At 41.1% G+C, this 22,651-nt stretch overlaps 2 protein-coding genes across 3 annotated transcripts in view; one reads left to right on the top strand and one right to left on the bottom strand.

The window, feature by feature from the left end:
* Window positions 1-22,651, top strand: part of LOC136950449 (sperm axonemal maintenance protein CFAP97D1-like) — a 62,089-nt gene that overhangs the window by 33,875 nt on the left and 5,563 nt on the right. The gene's annotated exons all lie outside the window — the stretch shown is intronic.
* The window catches only part of LOC136950446 (1-phosphatidylinositol 4,5-bisphosphate phosphodiesterase delta-3-A-like), an 84,227-nt gene continuing 68,585 nt past the window's right edge, over window positions 7,010-22,651 (bottom strand). For both annotated transcript variants that reach the window (XM_067244789.1, XM_067244790.1), the window contains exons 14-15: window positions 11,254-11,403; window positions 7,010-11,110 (exon numbers count right to left, since the gene is read on the bottom strand). In XM_067244789.1, coding sequence (XP_067100890.1) covers window positions 10,956-11,110; window positions 11,254-11,403 — 305 coding nt within the window. In that variant the 3' untranslated portion in view covers window positions 7,010-10,955. The remainder of the gene's footprint in view (window positions 11,111-11,253; window positions 11,404-22,651) is intronic.

The raw sequence follows: 22,651 nt of genomic DNA, 5'->3' as shown, positions 1-22,651 counted from the left end.
ACAGAATGTTTGAGTCAGCCATGGTAAGCAGAGACTTACTAAAGAAAAACTCCAACTGTCTTCTGCATGACACTTGTGATTATTTGTGGGGGTCTTTATCTTGCAGTGAAAGGAGGCGAGGAGCCGCCTTTGCACCTACACACCCAAACCTACCACTCCCCACTCATAACGGAAAACAATGCTTACTACTTACTTCAACTGGCTCTGTAATGGGGAAATGCTGATCTGAGGTCCATTCATTTTATGTTTTTTTTTTTTTATGTTCTGTTTTTTTGGTGTGCTTTTGGTCCTTCATAAACATTGTTTTTAACTGTTTACTGTTTATGCACTAATCTTCATGACATGATAATCTTAATCAGAAGTTACCTATCACAAACCATTTGACATTACAGTATTAGGCTGTGCAAGCTTACCAGGCTGTGTCATCGTTTTGTAATGATGTGATAGCTAAATATAACATATTTGCATTTGTTAGTTGGTGTCATAATATTTCTTTTTGTCCTTTTGTAGTTTTAATTCAAAGGGTTAGTGTAATTCACACTAAAGTTATAGGTTTGGATTCTTACACAAGAAAGCATACAATTACAGAGGTTAAATATTCAATTTTACTTATCTAATCATTTACTCAGTCACCAATCTCCCAATCTGCAAATTCTCCTCCGATTGATATTCATAACACTTTACACTGGGACCCACAATTGTTCTGGATAATACAGTACATTACATTTGATTAATTAAGCTGATGCTGTATGCAAAGTGACATACAAATAGCGCATACAAATAGTGCATATAGAAAGTACAGCAGAAGATCAATGATCAGAAGTGCGTGGCTCTAACAGTATTTCGGTGGTTAGAGTCTAGGAATGGTCTGTATTTACCAGGCACAGTGCAACAACTCAACCACAGTGGAACAATAAAATATCCCCAAAATATTAAATAGTACAGAGTTAAAAGCAGCATCATATCTAGTGCAACATCATAAACAATTTTGTGGGTGAAGTCTGTTGCAAAACAGGATCTCATACAACATGCAGAAAAAGATCCATAAACAGACTGCACCTACAAAGATGTTTACGGCAACATTTGACATTAAGGTTACATTAACTACCATGTAGTTACACTTCAGTAGAGTTTAGCCGTTCTTAAGTTATTACTCAACTGAAACTTGGTATGGAGAAGCTTGGGCTTTCAGGGGTAAGTGGTGATAACATTGATGTAGTTTTATTGACACAACCTTCAACTGCCTCTTTACAACATCTATTTACCCCTTACACCCATCCCCTCTTCCCCCATATTATCCTAATTATCCTAAAAAAAGAAATTGCTATGGACGTACAATGTTTTTACTATATGTATTGTTATAAATTATCTGATGGTTAATGAAAGTTCATTAAACAGGGTTGCCTTGTTTATGATAATTTAAACCTTGTTTTAAGTCATAATCCCTAGTTTTAATTCTCACGCATGGTTAAATTAATTAATCCTAGTCTGGATTCTGACAAATCTTTGCCAAAGCATTATTGGGTGTGCTCAAGCCTTCGGCGAGCACAACCATTGTTCTCTCTCATATATATATATAAAGGTTCGTCTTGTTAGCGATTGCGTTGCTTGTATTGGGATTTACGTTCCGTTGCATGGTTTAGGAGCTTACAACGTTTTTGTGGCAAAGAGTGCCTTGTGTGCACAAAGGGACCTCAGTGCTAGTTTAACGTTACAACGTCACAACGTCAGCAATGACGCATAGATACGACGTGCATAGATGTGCTAGTAAAGCCTCGGTCACACCAAACACTGACATAAAATTACCGTACGGTAATTTAACGCAAACATCGCAATCAATATGGGCAAAAAACGCAATCAATCTTCCGCATCTTCATAACCAGTATTGCAAAGATGGAGGAGATCCTCGTTTTGCTAGTGTCTAGCCACCCTTGTTTATATGACACTACCTCGGACGTTTACCGAGAACTAAATGTAAAAAATGCGGCGTGGAAAAGCGTAGCCATGCAAGCAAAGATGCCAGGTTTGTAGAGTTAATTTAATATTAACTTAATATTTCTTAACCAATCGGATCTAGGATGTGTCCCGCTCGAATATTTAGCCAAACTTTGATCTGGTAGGCTAGGCCTACTACAAATATTTAATGAGCTGTCAAATCTATTTTGGCGATCCCATAAACACATAGCTGAAAGCTACATATTAGCACTTCGTCGGTGGTACATCAACTTCCGTTTCTGATACCGTACGGAAAAGCACTGCGCAAGTTGGAAAATTTCAACTCATGCGGCACACTTGCCGTATCGCAACCAAATCTGTCCGAGTACGGTAGATTAGACGCAGCGGTGCGGATTGCTTTCTATTGAAATGAATGGACTTCCGCGGGGGGGGGGGGGGGGGGGGGGGCTGTTGATAAATCTTGCCTAGGACGCCAAATGTGCTAGGACCGGTACTGGGTGTCAAACTCATTTAAGGGGCCACATACTGCCCACTAACCATACATAAAAACAATATTTCTCGATGTTTAAATCATTGGTGAAGGTTTTTTAATGATAAACCCTATTTTAAGGTCTTTCTACAATAAACTAGAAACATAAAGACCGAAAACTCAGACATCAGCCCACTGTGTATCTGCCTGGGCTCTCCTCTGCTGATTCCCAAGGGCAGAATAGCGCATTTACGCAATTTTTGAAGCAATTACTGGATCGATAAAAATAAAAAATAAACGTTTGTACTCATAAACCTCCATAGTCTTAAAAGACATTCGGATTCGGAATAGCAGTCACTTTTATAGAAATGCAATTTATGTCTTTCTGTAATTTTCAAACTTAGCAAAAACATCTGATGGCCGAGCTGGACCCCCTGTCAATTCCCTGGCCTAAATACGTCCAGTGCAAACATTTATCATATTCTCATGTAGGCCTATAAGTTAGTGCATGTAAACCAGCAGATACTATTTTAAAAGAAATTCCTGCATTAAAATAATGCATGAAGACAGTTTGTATGATTTGAAATGGTCATTTAATTTAATTATGGCGGCAAACAATTACACTGCACTTAACTGTAAGTAAAGTACTAAAAAGTTTAAATAACAAAACCTGTAATTATTACTTGTGGACGAATATCATTCACGTCTTACTAAACCTATAGTCACTCGAAAGTGAACGAGGTAAACAAATCCTTTCCGTTTCCTCTTCTGAGCCTATGCAGGTCACGTGACAAATGATCCAAAGACTCGTACCCGGCAGATGAACGAATCGTTCACCTCCCAACCGTGTCTTCGGATCAATGTTTCGTTCTTCTGACAACCGAGTCAACAAAACCAAAGACTTATAAGTTATGCTATTCTGTAAACTTGTTCAACCATTTATTAAACACATCCTGGATAAAATAAAAATGAAATCACATTTCTAGTAATAAAAAATAAAAAGGTAATAGTCAGCAAAACAATTGACTTTTTAACCTCAAACATGACGTGCTCTCTCCCTGCTGACAGCCATCTCTGCACAACTCTGTCTGGCTGAAACTGTGAAACCTCTGGTCCCTCAATGCTAATATATAAAAGCTTCCATAGCATTTCATCAGTACGATACTGAGTACCCAAGTCGACACCATTCTTCTGCCGCAGTTCAATAGCCCGGGGGAACGAGGCAAACGGTTGGTCCGTCCTAATGACGTGATATGCCGTTGTTATAAGTCGTGCAATAACACGATGGGCTACTGCATTTAAATTCCTGACCAGCATTGTCAACGGCCCGGAAGATGGATTGTCATCCAGCCGCTTAGCTGTCACGCAAAGCAGGTGCTGTCTGCTATTAGCATTGCTGATCAGGGATTGTTTTCGAATTTGTCGGTGCCTGTGTAAAAAGATCCACTTCTGTCTGCTTTAGACGGGAACATACGACAGACGACAGTGCATCTTAGTTCCATAAAAAAGTTGCTTCCGTTTGAGCTTGTAGCTCTCCTTGGCTGCCATCTTCACTTTATTGTCTCGCGCCAGTTGCTAAAAAATGTATCGAAATTAGAGAATTACAATATGACAACCACTCGTCACTCACTACTCAACTTTTGATTTGCCAACTGTGCGCCCCACGAGCCGCAAAGTTATTTATGCATTTAGCAGATAGCAAAACATATGAAGGATGTAAACTTTTACAATGCAATTTTTTTTTCAATCAATAATTTGCAGTGGCCCGATCGGGATAGTGAGTTGCTAGTTTAACTGTCCCAACGTTACTTTTTACTGGCCCCGGGCCAGTACACCGATCGTACATTTAAAGATCCTGTAAAGTAAATTTCATGATTTGCTTCTCAGTACATTATATACGTGTGAAATGAGTTCCTGAAAGCATGTGCAAAGCGCTAAAACTTTGTCGCACTGAAATGTGGAGTTAGACCGTAGAACAGTTTCTCTTCCGTTTTCAGATCAGGTTTTGATGGGTGGGGCCAAAAAGTTACCCATCTACGTCATTTCGACCCATCTACGTCAGATCACTGAATGGCTCCTTCTGCTGTACTGTTATTGTATCCTACATCAGCTAGCTAGCCAGCTTCAGGATGTCTCCCTCCACCCGCAACTGCATCTTCCCTGGATGCAAAAACTTCAGCTGCGCTGCAACGCGCGGCTTCTCTTGCAGCGCGGAGCTGTACCGAGCATCGCCCTCCCGGCTGTTCCTCCTCCGGTAGCACCTGGACCATCCACCGCCGCCAGCAGTTCATCACTCAGTTCTGTGTGCTTGTTATAATTATACTAGATAACTTTCCAGAGGTATCTCTGCTATGAGTTAGTGCAAACCGCTAACTTGATATTAGGCTACTCGGTGTAGAATTATGGTATTTTGGTGAAATGGTAGCTAATGTGCTAGAAGTAGCCTAGTTGGAGAGCTCACTGTCTGCTGTCTCTGGTGTCAATTTTTACTGTTACAGCTCAGGGGAACATTTCATTTCTATGCATCTGTATGTTTCACTCATTGAACAAATAAATTCTAATTCTATACGGTTTTGTTCGGCTTGACGTAGCGTCCATTATCTGGGTCGTAGGTAGGCAGCAAGGGGCGGAGCTTCCGCTCCTTCAGGCGACACGCCCCCCCAGTCTCAAGCAGAGAAGATTGCTGATTTTCACGATTTCAAAGCCTAATTTAACATACTTGTCTGTGTTTTTTCCATTCAAATTTGGATGGGTAGTTAATAACACATTATTCTGTGGTGTGGTGAACTCGTTTTCAATTCCACTTTACAGGATCTTTAAGTGTACGGGGCCAGTACACCGATCGTACACTTAAGTGTTTCTACCTTTTCTTATTACGCATCTTCTTCCACCATTGGAGTCTATGGAAGCCCCTAGAAATTTGGCACACTCATTAAGGACAGTCCCCTCTTTATTTTCACCAAGTTTCATGTCTCCCATTGGAGCACCCTAGCGCTAGCCTGGCTCTGCCCTCCTACGTACTTCCGCTCAATTTAGATTTTGCTTCTGTACTAGGTCTGGCCATTCGGTACGCAAGTCAGATTTTTCAGGTTGATTTTCAACCGTCCAATCAGCGAAGAGAGGAAGTGGCTAAGACCGATGACATTGATGTCGTGCGCCAGTTTGTGTTGTAGTTCCGTAATGGCGGCGGAGAAAGATGCGAGCGAAGCCATTCGGTCCGTTGTGGCAACACTGCCGAATATCTATAAACTAAAGCCGGAGCAAGAACAAGTTTTGCTGAGTTTTGTTGGTGAACATGATGTTGTGGCTCTCCTCCCCACGGGGTTCTGGAAAAGTTTGATTTTCAAGCTACGGCAGCTATGTTACAGTAGTGGTGAAGGAATTGGCTAAAGCGAACGCTGGCGATTGGTTATGGCAGATCAGAGTGGCTCTGGGCAGATCCAATAGTTTTAAACTTCAACAAAGTACCCGCCTACAAGGAAGTCAACGCTTGTCAATAGAGCGAGGCCAGACTCTCTGTACAAATGAAATGTACGAGAGTCTGGTTAGGACCAGGCTACCCTAGCGCCACCAATGGGTCAAAGTTGGATATGTGTTTACACGCGTACCGTTTGAACCGTATGGCAGATTTTCAAAAATGAAGTACTGTTGGATTCCCTATATCAAGTCAACGTTATTGTCGAGCCTGGTTAGAATAGCTTGTTTTAAGGGGTTCAACTTGTTTCAAAGGGGGTTCTTAATGAATGAGTAGGCTAAATGCTTGAAAATATCACTAGAAGCGAAAAACTTAAGGTGACGTTTAATCTTCATAAATAATAACTAGGCATTTTTATATAAAATATACAGAAATATCAGTTGTAAAATTACAGTTAATAAACGGACCCATCTGCAACCGACGCAAGCAAGCACACCCTACAATTTCCCCAGAAGTTGTACCATCTCTAGTTTTGTATTTTTAGGTGGAAAAATCCTGACTCTTAATCCATAGTGGTAAAAAACATTTGAATAAATTACATTTAGTCATTTACATTTAGTCATTTTAGCAGACGCTCTTATCCAGAGCGTCAATCAGTACCTTTTAGAGGCACTGTTTAATATATAATGCTGTGCTTGTGGTATTGTACTAATATCATAATTTCATTCAGAGTTGTAGTTGCATCGTGTTTGAGATGTTTTGTTGCACTGTGGTTAGTTGCTATTCCTAGGCACGAGGAATACATCTGTAAAATAGATCAAACATAACTGTAACACATCTTGTTAACAGCACAGCCAGGTTAGCTTGACATGCAATGCTGGCATGTGTTAATAAAAAAAAATATTAGTAAAACAATTTGGGGACATAAATGCTTGAAAAGTTTAGAAGTACATGCCTTAAAAGTTAACTGGAATACGTCAGGAAAAGAGTATAGAAGCCCATGGAACAGATACAACTGTACCGGCGTATATACTGTAGATACAGGATTTTTGTCTTCAAATGTAATGGAGAATAACTCTAACCCCACAATATATACTTTGGAGAAAGAAAATCTGAATGATGGTGGACTTGTTTGGGGAAAAAATTAAACAAAAAAGGTCTAACCCTAACACAATTTCTTAAATATAGTAGTAATTAACTAATCTTAACATATCAGTACTAAAGTCTATAGTTTGGATTACTGAAAAGGCCATTTAAATTAGCATTATCATAATTGTTTATTTAATAATCTTGTTCGGATGGGTTAGGGCTAGAAAACAGAAAATCCAAACAGATGAAAACAGAAAATACTGCATTTGGTGAAAAGGACAGTATTACAATCAAACAATGTGGCATCTCTTCTAAATGTGTATACTCTATATACCATTACAAAGTAATCCTGTCTCCTGTATTGAGATTGTTCATCGCAATACTATATGTTGCACAAGGTAGATTTGTCTTTGTTTCGATCTTCCGAGCGTGTCTGTGCTGTCACACAAGGAGGTCTGATTGACTGAATGTCTTTTGCTTTCCACCATGTGACAAAAATTGTGTTATTGTACAAATAATGGAGTTCCCTCAAACACATTTGAACAGAATTAAATGGTAGAAAGATTTAGGATTTAGGGCCATATCCACCAGCTATCCAAATCCACCAGCCATAATGCTGGAGATTGTGTCAGGGGCTTCTCTCTCAATTAGAAAGAACCCAACTGTACAAGTGTAAAGTCATATTCAGCAGAGGCAGACATGTTTCTTGAATCTGAAATTGATTAAAATAGCTGAGGTGTACCATGAGCCACCATCATCCTTTTCAACAGGTCTCCATTCAGATATGGTTCACAATATGAAAATGATTGAGAAGAGATCAATTGAGATTTTCAGTCTGGTTCTTGGCTCCGAAGTGCTTTGCTGTGAAGAAAACTAAAACTATGAAGAACTACTGGCAGCACGGGGCATGGTTGAGATTTGCCTGTGATAAATGGTCACCGAGAGGTGATGCATCACCTTCTCAGTATTTTTTGAAAGTGCCTGCCTTTTTCCAAACCGTTTCCGATGACAACTTTCAAAATGGATTTGCATAAAAAACCATCTGATAAGTCAGGTTACATGAAACTAGTCTACCGACAAAATAAAACAAAACAACAAAAAACTGACAATTCTACCACAGTACAAAAACTTTGTATGTACTAGGTTATTTTACAAAAGTAAGCTAACACCAACATTTTTACTGTAACAAAAAATATAGCTTCTAATCAAATTATAAACTTAATTTTCAATCTTAAAAATAGACAAAAAACCCTGGGCTCACATAACTTCAGCACAGCATAGGACATATTGTAGTGTATATTAAGTAATTATATAATTCTGTTTATATATAATAAAAAAGCTTGAACCCTGGTTTCTATTGGTAACTATTACTGCCATTACCTAAACATACAATGTAGTGCATATGTAGCCTTAACAACTCAAAAATGTATATAAATATGGATAGTTTACACTCAGTGAATAACAGATAGCAATCTTTCAAGAACCTGATGTTTGATCATTGTTGATTGACCTGTAACTTGTATAACAGAGTATCATTAAAATAGTCCTTAGTCCTATTGTAATATCATCAGATAAAATTTATTTTGAAAGTTTGTATTACGAGCAAAAGGCATTCTTCATATTGACAAACCAGACATCTTTTTACATGCATGGTAACATGAAATGCATACTGGGATAGATGAGGTGCACATGCAACAGGCCCATTCACCCAGGATACTTTTAGGAGAATGGTTTGGTTTCAAGACTTCAAGAAAATCAGTCAAGCAGTCTGACACAAGGACAGTATTAATACTTCAAATTATTGCATAAAGAACACTAGATACAGTACATAGGTAAGTGCTAAAATGAGCCACAATCATGCTCTCTAAGATCTATTCTGAGGTGTCAAAATTTGTTTGAATCAAACTATCCCTACTTTAATGGGATATATGAATCCTGGAACGTAACTTTCCTAGAATTTAGGAGAAAAAAAATCATGAAGAATCAGGCAACCATATGTGACTTGCTCTGGTGAAAAAGGTGCCGTTGTCAGCATTCCGTTTTGTTTTTTTACGGTTTCCCTTTTCTTGCATATTACAAAAGTTTAATGTTCGGTTCAGTTGTAAATCACTCAACATAATAAACAACATGTTTAGGATCACTAAATACTCATAATTTGTTCTTGTTTACTTAAGCTTCCAGTTGAGGTCTGGGCGCATCATGCATGATGTAGCTTTGATTTGTATCACAGTGCAGACGGTTTTCCCTAGGCTACTTTTAGCGCAAAAAGGGGGTCAATGGTCCCTTAATGATCGGTAGATCATAGCTTCTTGCACGCAACCAAGGCAAGGTCGGAAACTGAAGTGGCCTTGGTCAATCTGTCCCTCAAGTTCCCTTCAACGTATAGTCTACTCAAGTCAAGATACCGTCAACATTCCAAGCATTCCAATGCTTACACAGTTCTTTCACCACATCAATAATAGGCCTACATTTCCTTTAGCTTTCTAATATGTTGTAGAATACTCATAGACTCATTTATTGTAACTCACTTGACTCATTTATACTAGGGCTGAACGATTTCGTAAAATAAGCAAATTGCGATTATTTTGACTAATATTGCAATTGCAATTTAATATGCGATTATTACATGATTTATTATTCATAAATATAGATAGGCTATATTGCCTACTACTGATCTCCGGTCTGCAACATAACACACAAAGTTCAGAAAAATTAAGGAAAACATACTGCCTGTAGCCTACCTCATCAAAAATATGTTGGTACATCAAAGCTAAACGTAATAACATGTGGGTTGCACTTTCTTAACTAAGCTAGCTAGCTACCGTTTTGGGGACTGTCAGAAATATTTAGAACTCACGCATCTAAAGGTTAAATCTTAAAAGAAAAAGAAACACTGTCTGAACATTTCTGGTCCAGTCAGTAGCTTAACAGAAACATAATGGCACTGACAGCCATAGTGATCCTACTGTATGTGTATCACCGAGGGGCATCATATATTTTGTGATGAACGCTGTTATTGCTTGAGTAATTTCATACATGAATATGGAGTTAGGCTTTGAAACATTTTGATCAGTGATCCTGTCGGGGGTTATTAGGCTTATTTGACACACTGGTGTTCAGCATTTTAGCAATGCATCTTACATGGCTTTGTGTTGTTTTTTAAGACCAAATTAGGTGTTGCCCGGTGATGTAGCAACGTTAGGCAGGCAGGTTTTGCACAATACTTGACACTGCGCAGCATCTTTTTGAAGTCAAAATTGGCAAAGTGTCAGGTTCTGTCGAGCCTGAGGCCATCGTACAGGTCAAGGTAAATGTTTGTTGTGTATGCAATTAACAAAACATAGGCTACTTCGTTTTACCATTACAATTATTGTTGCCGCCAATGTCATAACATACGAATTGCACTTACCTGTCTACACACAAATGGCTATGTAGTGAACTTCATAGAATTCAATAAAATTGTTGAAAAATCCTTTTGCATAGTCTATACATATTTAGTTATAAATATAAATCTTATTTAGGTTATAACCGTCTGAATTACATATTTGTGCAAGGGAGTCCTTGCAACATAGAAAAGCGAATTGCAGCCTTGAAAATTGCCAGCAGCAATTGAAAAGAAACAGGAGGAAAATAGCTTTAAACTACCTATTCCTGATGTGATTTTGAAAATAAAAAAACACTGGGTGATAAAACATATCTAGTGTAAGTTAAGAAAGCAGGACCCTGGAATTTGATCGAGTGTGAAGATATAATTTTCTTCTTTTCAATGCAGTGAAATGACCGGAGCTTTTGGGGGGGATTTCTCTACTAGAACATTCCAGGTTTATTAACATTCAGATACGCAAATCTTCAACTATTTTCTGATTTCAATGTCTGACACAATTCGAAGTCTTACAATCTGCACTTACAATCTATAAAAAACTGAGAAATGACCTTGGCTGACAATGGCCCCTTTTCACCAGTGTGTCACATATTAGTAAAATTTTGAATTTCTCACAACAGTCTGACACAATCAGGGTGTACACATTAAGTATTTTTGGCTGGTAATTTAGATGGTGACTTCTCAGCAGTGGGGCTCTTGGTGGGGCTGCTGTGGCAGGGAGTGACCTTGATGTGAATGAAGAGAGAGCTGGGGGACAGGCTGGAGCCATCAACCTTCCTCAGGGGAACATGTCGGTAACCTGGGAGTGCAGGGAAGGACAGCTCTTTAACATTCCTCTACAAGGTTGATGAACAAAATATGTTAACTAGGTTTGCATATTGCATAACACAAGAATGAAATTAAATGTGACCACTACAATGTCCACAGATTGTACATACACACCTGTGCGCATGCTGGAAAAGGGCAGGCTAAACTGCCCCAGGAAGTCGTTTCTGGAAGTGTAGTCATGGTCTTCTACCAGAAAGCGTACCAATGTGAGTTCAGGCACGTGAAGAGTGAAGTTGAAAGTACAGTCCCACCGAGGGTTAAACCCTGCAACACAGAGATTTCTTTTCTTTTCAACAACACTGTGTTCCTTCCATATTGTACCACTATGAAAAGTATCTTTAGCAAACTTTGTGTAATAAAATTGCAGGGATGAAAAATTATTGTTTTGTTATTCAAGGGATTCACAACAACCCATATATAAATTAAAGATGTGCTATTAATGCAGAATATTTATTTTTCTTTAATAGATCAGAAGAAAAACCTGGGGACAAATGTACAAAGGCGCGTGTGCAAGAAAATGGGTGCAGAAACGTGTACGGGAGTTTCAGATTTATGAAAATGTGGTTTGAGAATCTGTGCACTTGGGCCACAAATGAGTATTGCCAAATGTGATATATTTGGGGGCCAAGCAGCAAAGCCACGTATTGTGTTTCTACCTTTTCTTATTATTGCGGACAAAGCAGCAAAGCTGCGAAGGCACCAATTGTTTTTATTAATAGTATTATTGGTGGCCAAACAGCGAAGCCTCGGAGCCACTTAAGTGTTTCTACCTTTTCTTATTATTATTACGCATCTTCTTCCGCCATTGGAGTGTATGGGAGTCTATGGCAGCCCCTAGAAATTTGGCACACTCATTAAGGACAGTCCCCTCTTTATTTTTACCAAGTTTCATGTCTCCCATTGGAGCACCCTAGCGCCACCAACGGGTCAAAGTTGGACACGAGTAACTTTTGAACCGTACGGCAGATTTTCAAAAATGAAGTACCGTTGGATTCCCTATATCAAGATGAGTTCAACACACACTGACTTCTATTTCCGATTATATTGATTTTCCGCCATTTTGAATTTGAAGGAAAAACTTTTTTCCGCTACTCCTCCCAGGGGTGCAGATGGAATTTTTGAACTGGGGGGGACCAAGCTGTCAGCAAATGATTCCAACTCAATTAGTTATTTTGTGTAATATATATGTATATATACTGAAGCTGCAATAAACATTAGTATGTCAATCATGCACCAAAACATCATGCCCTGCAAATGTTTTATTTAAACATTTGCTGATCTCAGCAGTAATCATTTGTAAATGATTACAAATATAACAATGTGTATGAAAACGGAAGTATAAACACAGATTTACATAAATAAAAATAAGTATAGCCTACATAGCATGAAATGTGAAATGAAATTTACACTTTAAATTAAATATTCGGAATTCCCTCTGCAAGTATGACTTTTCATTGTAAATTTTTTCCAATAATAAACTAAATTGATGGTAAAAAAATAAACTAGGTGAGTATCTCTTAAAAATGTCTTCAATGGTGAACCCATCTGGGCCAGGGGCTTTGTTGTTAGGGAATTGAGAAATAGCTGTTAGGATCTCCTCCAACGTTATAACGGCATCCATTGCCTTAGCTGCTTCGTCTAGTGAAGGGAGCTGGCTATTCTCTAAAATAGCCAGCATATTCTCATTATCTGTGGATCCGTGGATTTGACTTTAGACTGGTACAGGGCCCCCGTTCGTCGTAAGGGTTGAAGCTAAGTTAATCAATTGTCCCTTTAGCCCGTTAACATTAGCGAGATGAGTGAGAACAGCAAATATCGGTTCGTCAATGGCTGATCCGCATCCAAATCATGTGGTTAATTTCAATCAGGCTAAACTTTAGTGGTGTCGTTCGTGAACGATCCGTTCATTTTGAACGAATCCTTACAAGGACTCGGGAGTAACGAGTCCTCTCAAAGAGTGATTTGTTCATTTTCTCGTGGCCGCGCATCGGGACTGTTGCATAGGCTCTTCCAAGTAAATATAAATGATTCGTTCATTTCCCGACTCGGTCTTCGGGTCTGAGTATTTGGATCATTTTTCACGTGACCTGCATAGGCTCTGTAGTGGTAGCTAGAGGAAACGCTAGAGGGAACGATTCGTTCATTTCCCGACTCGGTCTTTCTATGAGTCTTTGGATCATTTTTCACGTGACCTGCATAGGCTCTGTAGTGGTAGCTAGAGGAAACAAATGATTCGTTCATTTCCCGACTCGGTCTTTCTACGAGTCTTTGGATCATTTTTCACGTGACCTGCATAGGCTCTGTACTGGAGGAAACGAACGATTTGTTCATTTCCCGACTCGGTCTTTCTACGAGTCTTTGGATCCTTTTTTCACGTGACCCGCATTGTATTTTTTAATAGAGGAAACAGTTTCCTCATTCCCTTTCGCGTGGCCGCTGTTTTAGTAAGGCGTGAATGATATTCGCTCCAGTCATCATACAGACTGGTTTTGTTATTTTCACTTTACATTTACACTTAAAGTTTAGTGCAGTGTAATTGTTTGCCGTGATAATTAAATGCTAGTGTGATAATAAATGACCAAATCATACAAACTGTCATGATACATTATTTTAATGCAGGAATTTCTTTTAAAATAGTATCTGCTGGTGCACATGTCATGCATGAGAATATGATACGTGTTTGCAGTGGACGGATAGCCCCCCCCCCCCCGTTGAAATGAACGAATGACTTGAAAAAAGATTCGTTCATTTTACTAAACTAGATTCAAAGAACCGAATCAGTAAAATGATCCGAACTTCCCATCACTACTAAACTAATCAGGGAAATTGCACATGCACGTCCTACTTCAAAAGGCAGGAAAGGTCGATCACCAAAACCGTGATTTTCTAACGGTATGATGGCGGAAAAGACGAAAGAGAGAGCGGTGATAGGCTATTCTCGCCATCCGAGAAAACTATTATAATGAGTCTCTACGAAGACAATAAGCACATGGCTAAGTCAAACACCGCCACCGCTGCCAGAGCAAGACAAGCAGCTTGGCAAAAAAATTGCAGATAAGCTAAATGCGAATGTTTTGGGGAAATGTATAGGCTCATTTTAAGTGCCTCATTACCCCAATCAATCAGATCACATTTCTTTAAATGTGCCTGCTGGCAGTAGGCTTAATGGAAATTAATAATCGAATGAAATCTTGCTAGCGAAAATAATGATCTCAACTCTTTCAGAATAAGTAGGCTAGATAAAAACAAGGCCAAAGAGTATCTAATTGATACGAATTCATAGACAATTATGAGGATATACTGCGCTTATATCATGTAGGCCTACTATATATGTGCATTTAGGCCTATGTGTAAATCCCTCTTTGATTTCATTGACTGGGACATGGCCAGGGAATATGATGAATTGATTCATCAGCTGGTTAAGCGCCAAGTACACTTTTCTTACAGCAACGCATGCTGCGGCTTTGCCAATGTTTTCTGCATCGCCTATACTATATAAAAATGTAGCCTGTACCTGACGCAAAAAACCTCAAGGCTATGCAGAGTCTGAAGCACAGTTAAAGTTTCAAGTAGCTTTATTGTCAATTTCTTCACGTCAAGACATTAAAAGGAATTGATATGACGTTTCCCACTCCCACTCTCCCACCTTGAAACATAAAAAGCACAGGCACAACAGATAAGACAAGACATTTCCTAAAACATTGCGTTACATATTCATATACAGCAGCATAAGCTCATAATAAAGCATAAAGCTTGCTGCAGTGTGTGATATTTGCAATGTACGGCCCGAGAAGGTCTTGCAAATAAATGAGTCCTTGTCGGCTGAATCGATATTGCTCAAACAAGAACTCATCCGTGTGAAATAAAGGATCTTGGCAATCGCGAAGAACTCTATTGGTATGGAAAGCTAATCGAACTAAAATATAGCTCCTTGGTCAACTGGGTCTCTCAAAAAGGGAGCTGCCATGTTATTTTCCGGGGGTGTGGCAAGCTTATCTAGCTACACTTACGTTAGCCTGCTCTGGAGCAGGTTAGTGCTAATTGATATGTTACTATGGTGATTTATCGAAAGTTGCTTCCACGAACCAAAAAGAGGGGCGTTTTTTATCTTAGCCTGAAAATTAGGCCGCTAAACCGCTTAGCGAGGATAGAGTCGTTGACGTCACCAGTGTCATTCTCAGTGATAAAGTGAGAAATAGGTTCTTGAAGGTGGTTAGAAAACTGTTCATCTGCTAGAAGTGTGGGGTCAAAGCGCCACTGACTGCGTCCAGCTCTATCTACCCCTATTTTAAGTATCATGGACAATGGCGCATGATCTGATATAACAATAGGTTGGTATTGTAAGGCTGGGTGTCAAACCTGCCCCCACCTCCCATATGCTAAAGTCTGGAGTTTCTGGACGGTCTCAACTTGATGGCCCTCACACCCCATTCAAGATGTGGTCTGATTGGTTGTCCTTGTGTATAAAGGGAATTGTAATGCATTGTTCTGTGGATTCTTCATCTCCTGAGACCTTCGCCTCAGTTTTCCCTTGTCCTACTGTCCTACTCTTGCTTTCTCTCTGATTTACAATGATCATGGTAGAGTAGGTAAGATTTAAAGCTTTCATTTTGTAACATGTTTGCCTTGTAATTGATTTCACTCATTTGCAATGTTATTAAATGTGTATTTCATTTAACCGTACGTTGACCATTCTTGCTCTGATTTAACCCATATAATCAAATAACTGGAATTATATTTGTATTGGCATTATTTGGTTCATGCTAATACACTGTTCAGTTTCCTATCTTCCTTTAAACCATAGGGGAATTTGTTTTGGTTGTTTGGACAATATTTAACCCCCTACAGTTTGTTACAGTTTCGACAGTTGATAACAGTTTTGAGTCCAGTAAAAAATAATCAATACGGGAGTATGACTTATGCACCGGAGAGAAGAAGGAATAGTCCATCACTGTTGGATGTTTAAGCCTCCATATATCAACTAGGTTGAGGTTGTCAGCTAAAGTGTTTAGGCGAACACAGGAGTTGATTTTTGAAGGGATTTGGAAAACTGTTTATCCAGAAGAGGGTCTAGCACGCAGTTAAAGTCGCCCCCTAGTATAATATTAGTACTGGAAATGTCTGGAATCAAATTAAAAACCTTCTGAAAGAAGTCTGGGTTGTCAAAATTAGGTGCATAAAGGTTGACGAATGTTACTGGAACAGAGTTTAGGGTTCCAGTCACTACTAGAAACCTACCATTGGGATCATTAATTGTAGAAGATTTGATGAAAGGGACATTCTTTCTAATTAGGATTGCCACCCCCCTAGCTTTAGTAGTGAAATTCACTTCATACTGTTGGTCTACCCAACTGACCTTAAGTTTAGCTTTGGCGGTATGTTTAATGTGTGTTTCCTGCAGAAACATTATATCAGCAGACAAGGATTTCAGATATGCAAATACTTTAGCACATTTCATAACATGACCAAGACCCCTCACATTCCAACTGACAAACTTATAGCCACTTCCATGCACTTGAGTTGTAGAAGTGTCATCTGTTATCATCTAGCTTTGTAAGGCAAAGTAAGTATACATTGTCAAGAGAACATCTAAAGATATACCGTTAGGTCCATAAGTATTTGGACATTGACACAATTTTCATCATTTTGGCTCTGTATACCACCACAATGGATTTGAAATGAAACAATCAAGATGTGCTTTAAGTGCAGACTTTCAGCTTTAATTTCAGGGTATTTACATCCAAATCAGGTGAACGGTGTAGGAATTACAATACATTTTATATGTGGCCCCCCCCTTTTTAAGGGACCAAAAATAATTGGACAATTGGCTGCTCAGCTGTTCCATGGCCAGGTGTATGTTATTCTCTCATAAAGGGAGTTCGTTATTTCATTGACAAGGAGCAGATAAAAGGTCTAGAGTTCATTTCAAGTATGGTATTTGTGTTTGGAATCTGTTGCTGTCAACTCTCAATATGAAGTCCAAAGTGCTGTCACCATCAGTGAAGCAAGCCATCGTTAGGCTGAAAAATCTAAACAAACCTATCAGAGAGATAGCAAAAACATTAGGTGTGGCCAAATCAACTGTTTGGTACATTCTTAAAAAGAAAGAACGCACTGGTGAGCTCAGCAACACCAAAAGACCCGGAAGACCACGGAAAACAACTGTGGTGGATGACAGAAGAATTCTTTCCCTGGTGAAGAAAAACCCCTTCACAACAGTTGGCCAGATCAAGAACACTCTCCAGGAGGTAGGCGTATCTGTGTCAAAGTCAACAATTAAGAGAAGACTTCACCAGAGTAAATACAGAGGGTTCACCATAAGATGTAAACCATTGGTGAGTCTCAAAAACAGGAAGACCAGATTAGAGTTTGCCAAAAAACATCTAAAAGAGCCTGTACAGTTCTGGAACAACATCCTATGGACAGATGAGACCAAGATCAACTTGTACCAGAATGATGGGAAGAGAAGAGTATGGAGAAGGGAAGTAACTGCTCATGATCCAAAGCATACCACCTCATCAGTGAAGCATGGTGGAGGTAGTGTTATGGCGTGGGCATGTATGGCTTCCAATGGAACTGGTTCCCTTGTATTTATCGATGATGTGACTGCTGACAAAAGCAGTAGGATGAATTCTGAAGTGTTTCGGGCAATATTATCTGCTCAGATTCAGCCAAATGCTTCAGAACTCATAGGACGGCGCTTCACAGTGCAGATGGACAATGACCCGAAGCATACTGCGAAAGCAACCAAAGAGTTTTTTAAGGCAAAGCAGTGGAATGTTCTGCAATGGCCAAGTCAATCACCTGACCTAAATCCAATTGAGCATGCATTTCACTTGCTAAAGACAAAACTGAAGGGAAAATGCCCCAAGAACAAGCAGGAACTGAAGACAGTTGCAGTAGAGGCCTGGCAGAGCATCACCAGGGACGAAACCCAGCGTCTGGTGATGTCTATGGCTTCCAGACTTCAGGCTGTCATTGACTGCAAAGGATTTGCAACCAAGTATTAAAAGTGACAATTAGATTTATGATCATGTTAGTTTGTCCAATTATTTTTGGTCCCTTAAAAAGGGGGGGGGCACATATAAAATGTGTTGTAATTCCTAAACCGTTCACCTGATTTGGATGTAAATACCCTGAAATTAAAGCTGAAAGTCTGCACTTAAAGCACATCTTGATTGTTTCATTTCAAATCTATTGTGGTGGTATACAGAGCCAAAATGCTGAAAATGGTGTCAATGTCCAAATACTTATGGACCTAACTGTATATATCAGCTGGCAAAGAAAATGAAACCCATAACCAATCCACCACCCTATTCCCCCCCAAAGCCTGGAGACTACAACAGAGGTAGCTCCCGCTGCTGCACGGCATCTCTTGGGTTCTCATGTCTCGAACTCGCAACCCACCAGGCTATAAGACTGCCCCTTCCTATTTGATAATGGTAACAACGAAACAGTAATGTTACAATAAACAGCTTGTTAACACACAGCACAATGTAGACGCTACCCCTCCAGACAAAGTTACGGCAAAGCCGAAGGCAATTAGCCTGGCTCTGCCCTCCTACGTACTTCCGCTCAATGTTATTTTTGCTTCTGTACATAGGTCTGGCCATGAGGTACGTAAGTCAGATTTTTCAGGTTGAGTGGGGAGTGGCTGAGAACGATGACTTTGATGTCATGCGCTAGTTTGTGTTGTAGTTCCGTAATGGCGGCGGAGAAATGTGTGAGCAAAGCCATTCGGTCCGTTGTGGCAACGCTGCCGAATATCCAACAGCTAAAGCCGGAGCAAGAAAAAGTTTTGCTGAGTTTTGTTGGTGGCCATGATGTTGTGGCCCTCCTCCCCACGGGGTTCGGGAAAAGTTAGATTTTCCAGCTACGGCAGCTAACTCTGTTACAGTAGTGGTGAAGGAATTGGCTAAGGCGAACGCTAGCGATTGGTTATGGCAGATCAGAGTGGCTCTGAGCAGATCCAATAGTTTTACACTTCAACAGAGTACCCGCCTACAAGGACGTCAACGCTTGTCAATGGAGCGAGGCCAGACTCTCTGTACAAATGCAATGTACGAGAGCCTGGTTAGGACCAGGCTAGAAGGCAATGCCTCAGTAGGCTAAAAATAGTAGGTAGAAGAAAAGTTTAGCCTAGGTTTTTACGTGACAACATATATGCCGATGGCTATAACCACAAAATAAATAGTTCGCCATAATAACAATCACTTCTAAAGAACCACTAGCGATAACATCAGAAAGGAAAATGTAAGCAGCCAAAGGCACATGACGTTAAGCTTATAGACAGTTAGCATAGCAAGCAACCTATAAAAAAAACTAAAAAAAACTGCTGTCCTCTTCAACTCATGTCTAGTCAAAAACTCACAGGTCGTATGGTTGACAGTTCACGTTGGATCTCGTCGCCTAAAGACTGTGGTGATATGGCTGTTGAAATCTCTGCATGCTGCCCCTTGTCAGCGTAGTATGATCCATCTACTCGTTCGGGTGTGGACGGCTAAACGAAGACACAAACTCTTGAGCCTCTTGGGGAGAGAAAAGCTGTTTCTTGTGTGACGAACAGCTTAGCTGGGTAGTGCAGAGTAGGTTCGAGGCCAAGGTTGTAGAGGGCCTTCATGACATCTCGGTATTCAGCTCGCTGATTCAAAACATCCGGACTGTAATCTTCAAAAATGTGAATTGGATCGCCACGATACTGGAGTTTACCCTCTAATTTTGCGGGCTTCACGTATCACCCGATCGCGAACTTGGAACTTGTGGAAGCAAATCAGAATCAGAATTCGGTTTATTCGCCATGTATGTTATACAAACACGGAATTTACTGTGGCAGGGAGGTGCAAACACTAAACATATACGAATCTTAAATTAAGTAAAGGTACAGAAGTTTAACTATTCCTAAGAACTAAACAATCTAAGAATAAAACAATTGAATATAAAATAAAATATATATAAAAATAAGAATAAGAATGAGCAGCATGAGTGGTCAACATAGTCATAATAATCAGATACTGGGTTAAATAATGAATGAATGTCAATGGGAGTCCTTGGCCTTGTTGAAGAGGCCAGTAGCAGATGGAAAGAAACTGTTCTTATGGCGTGAGGTTTTGGTCCTGATGGACTGAAGCCTTCTGCCGGATGGGAGTAGCTGGAACAGGGAGTGGCCAGGGTGGGAGGGGTCAGCCACAATCTTCAGGGTCCTCGAGGTGTGCAGGTCCTCGAGGGTAGGCAGATTGCAGCCGATCACCTTCTCAGCAGTGCGGATGATACGCTGCAGTCTGCTCTTGTCCTTGGCAGTGGCAGCAGCGTACCAGATGGTGATGGAAGAGGTGAGGATGGACTCAATGATGGCTGTGTAGAAGTGCACCACATTGTCTTTGGCAGGTTGAATTTCTTCAGCTGCCGTAGGAAGTACATCCGCTGTTGTGCTTTCTTGGTGAGGGAGCTGATGTTCAGTTCCCACTTGAGGTCCTGGGAGAGAATGGTGCCCAGGAAGCGGAAGGACTCCACAGTGTTGACTGGGGAGTCGCACAGGGTGATGGGGGTGAGTGGGGCTGTATTCTTCCTGAAGTCCACAACCATCTCCACTGTCTTAAGAGCATAGAGCTCTAAGTTGTTCTGGCAGCACCAGGTCACCAGGTTGTCAGCTTCCCACCTATAATCAGACTCGTCCCCGTCAGAGATGAGCCCAATGAGGGTGGTGTCGTCCGAAAACTTCAGAAGTTTGACAGACGGATGACTGGAGGTGCAACTGTTGGTGTACAGGGAGAAGAACAGAGGGGAAAGGACGCAGCCCTGAGGAGATCCGGTGCTGATGGACCGGGAGTCAGAGACTTGTGTTCCCAGCTTAACGCACTGCTTCCTGTCAGACAGGAAGTCTGCGATCCACCTGCAGGTGGAGTCGGGCACGTTCAGCTGGGAGAGCTTGTCCTGAAGCAGGGCAGGGATGATGGTGTTCAAGGCAGAGCTGAAATCCACAAACAGGATCCTGGCGTAGGATGCTGGGGAGTCCAGGTGCTGTAGGGTGAAGTGGAGGGCCATGTTAACGGTGTCATCCACCGACCTGTTGGCTCTGTAGGCAAACTGCAGTGGGTCCAGGAAAGGGTCGGTGATGGATTTGAGGTGTGCCAGCACAAGGCGCTCAAAAGACTTCATAACCACAGAGGTCAGGGTGACGGGTCTGTAGTCATTGAGTCCTGTTGGCCTTGGCTTTTTGGGCACAGGGATGATGGTGGAGGACTTGAGACAGGCTGGAACATGGCATGTCTCTAGGGAGGTGTTAAAGATGTTGGTAAACACCGGAGACAGCTGGTCATCGCAGTGCTTGAGGGTGGCAGGAGAGCCCAGCTGCTTTGCGGGGGTTCTGCCTTTTGAAAAGTCTGTTAACTTCACTCTCCTGAATGGAGAGAGTCGTCACTGTAGAGGGGGGGAGGTGGGAGGCCTCCTGGGTGGGAAGGGGTAGTTCAAGACTGTCCAATTGTCTTTCAAATCTACAGTAGAACTCGTTCAGGTCGTTGGCCAGGCGAGAGTCGTTAGTGGAGTGGGGGGCTCTGGGCTTGTAGTTGGTAATCTGCCTGAGAACTCTGGTTGTCGTTTGTTGAAGCTTGTCGTTGTTGAAGTTCACCCTGGTGCGTGTTGGAATACAGCAGTCCTCACAGAAGCTGATGTATGATGTCCCAGCCTCTGTGAGTTCATCCAGACTATTGGTAGCAGTCGTGAACATTATCCTGTCAGTACAGTCCAAGCACGCCCGCAGATCCTCCATAGCCTCACTGGTGCACTGTTTTGATGTCCTCACAACAGGTTTACAGAGCTTTAATTTCTGCCTGTATGCAGGAATCAGATGGACCATGGCATGGTCAGAGTGACCCAGTGCTGCACGAGGGATGGCGTGGTAGGCTCTACTGACTGTAGTGTAGCAGTGATCCAGAGTGTTCTCTTCTCTGGTTGGGCATTTGATGAATTGTCTGTATTTAGGGAGTTTGTGGCTGAGATTACCTTTGTTAAATTCGCCGAGTACGATAACAAGGGAATCCGGGTTTGCTCGCTCCACACTCAGAATCTGGTCGGCGAGCATGCGTTGGGCCTCTTTAACCTGTGGACCCGGCGCCATGTAGACTCCGACCAAAATGAGTGACGCAAATTCCAACTGATCGAGGTTTATCCTACGATTTTGGCCTAGCGGTGAGGGCACGATGAGCACGGTCTAAATCTGGTGTTGAAGGAAGGACATTTTCACCCAACACCTCCACCAGTAGTCCAGCAAAAAATTTGGTGGGACGTGAGCCCACGACTGATTCTGGTGGGCTAATGATGCGTATGTTATTCCTTCTGCTACGTCCCTCCAAATCCATCACCTTTGCCTGTAGCTTAGCATTGTCGTTGGCTAGGGCTGAGCAGTTAGTTTCCAATTCCCTAATGCTATCGCTGACCGCATTGGCATTAGACTCAAGGGATAGCAAATGGCTGTCATGGCCATCTACTTTGGATTGCATCATATCAAGTTTTGACT

Source organism: Osmerus mordax, chromosome 10, assembly GCF_038355195.1.
Source record: "Osmerus mordax isolate fOsmMor3 chromosome 10, fOsmMor3.pri, whole genome shotgun sequence".
Taxonomy (NCBI): Eukaryota; Metazoa; Chordata; class Actinopteri; order Osmeriformes; family Osmeridae; genus Osmerus; species Osmerus mordax.
This window is presented reverse-complemented; position numbering and strand designations above follow the sequence as displayed.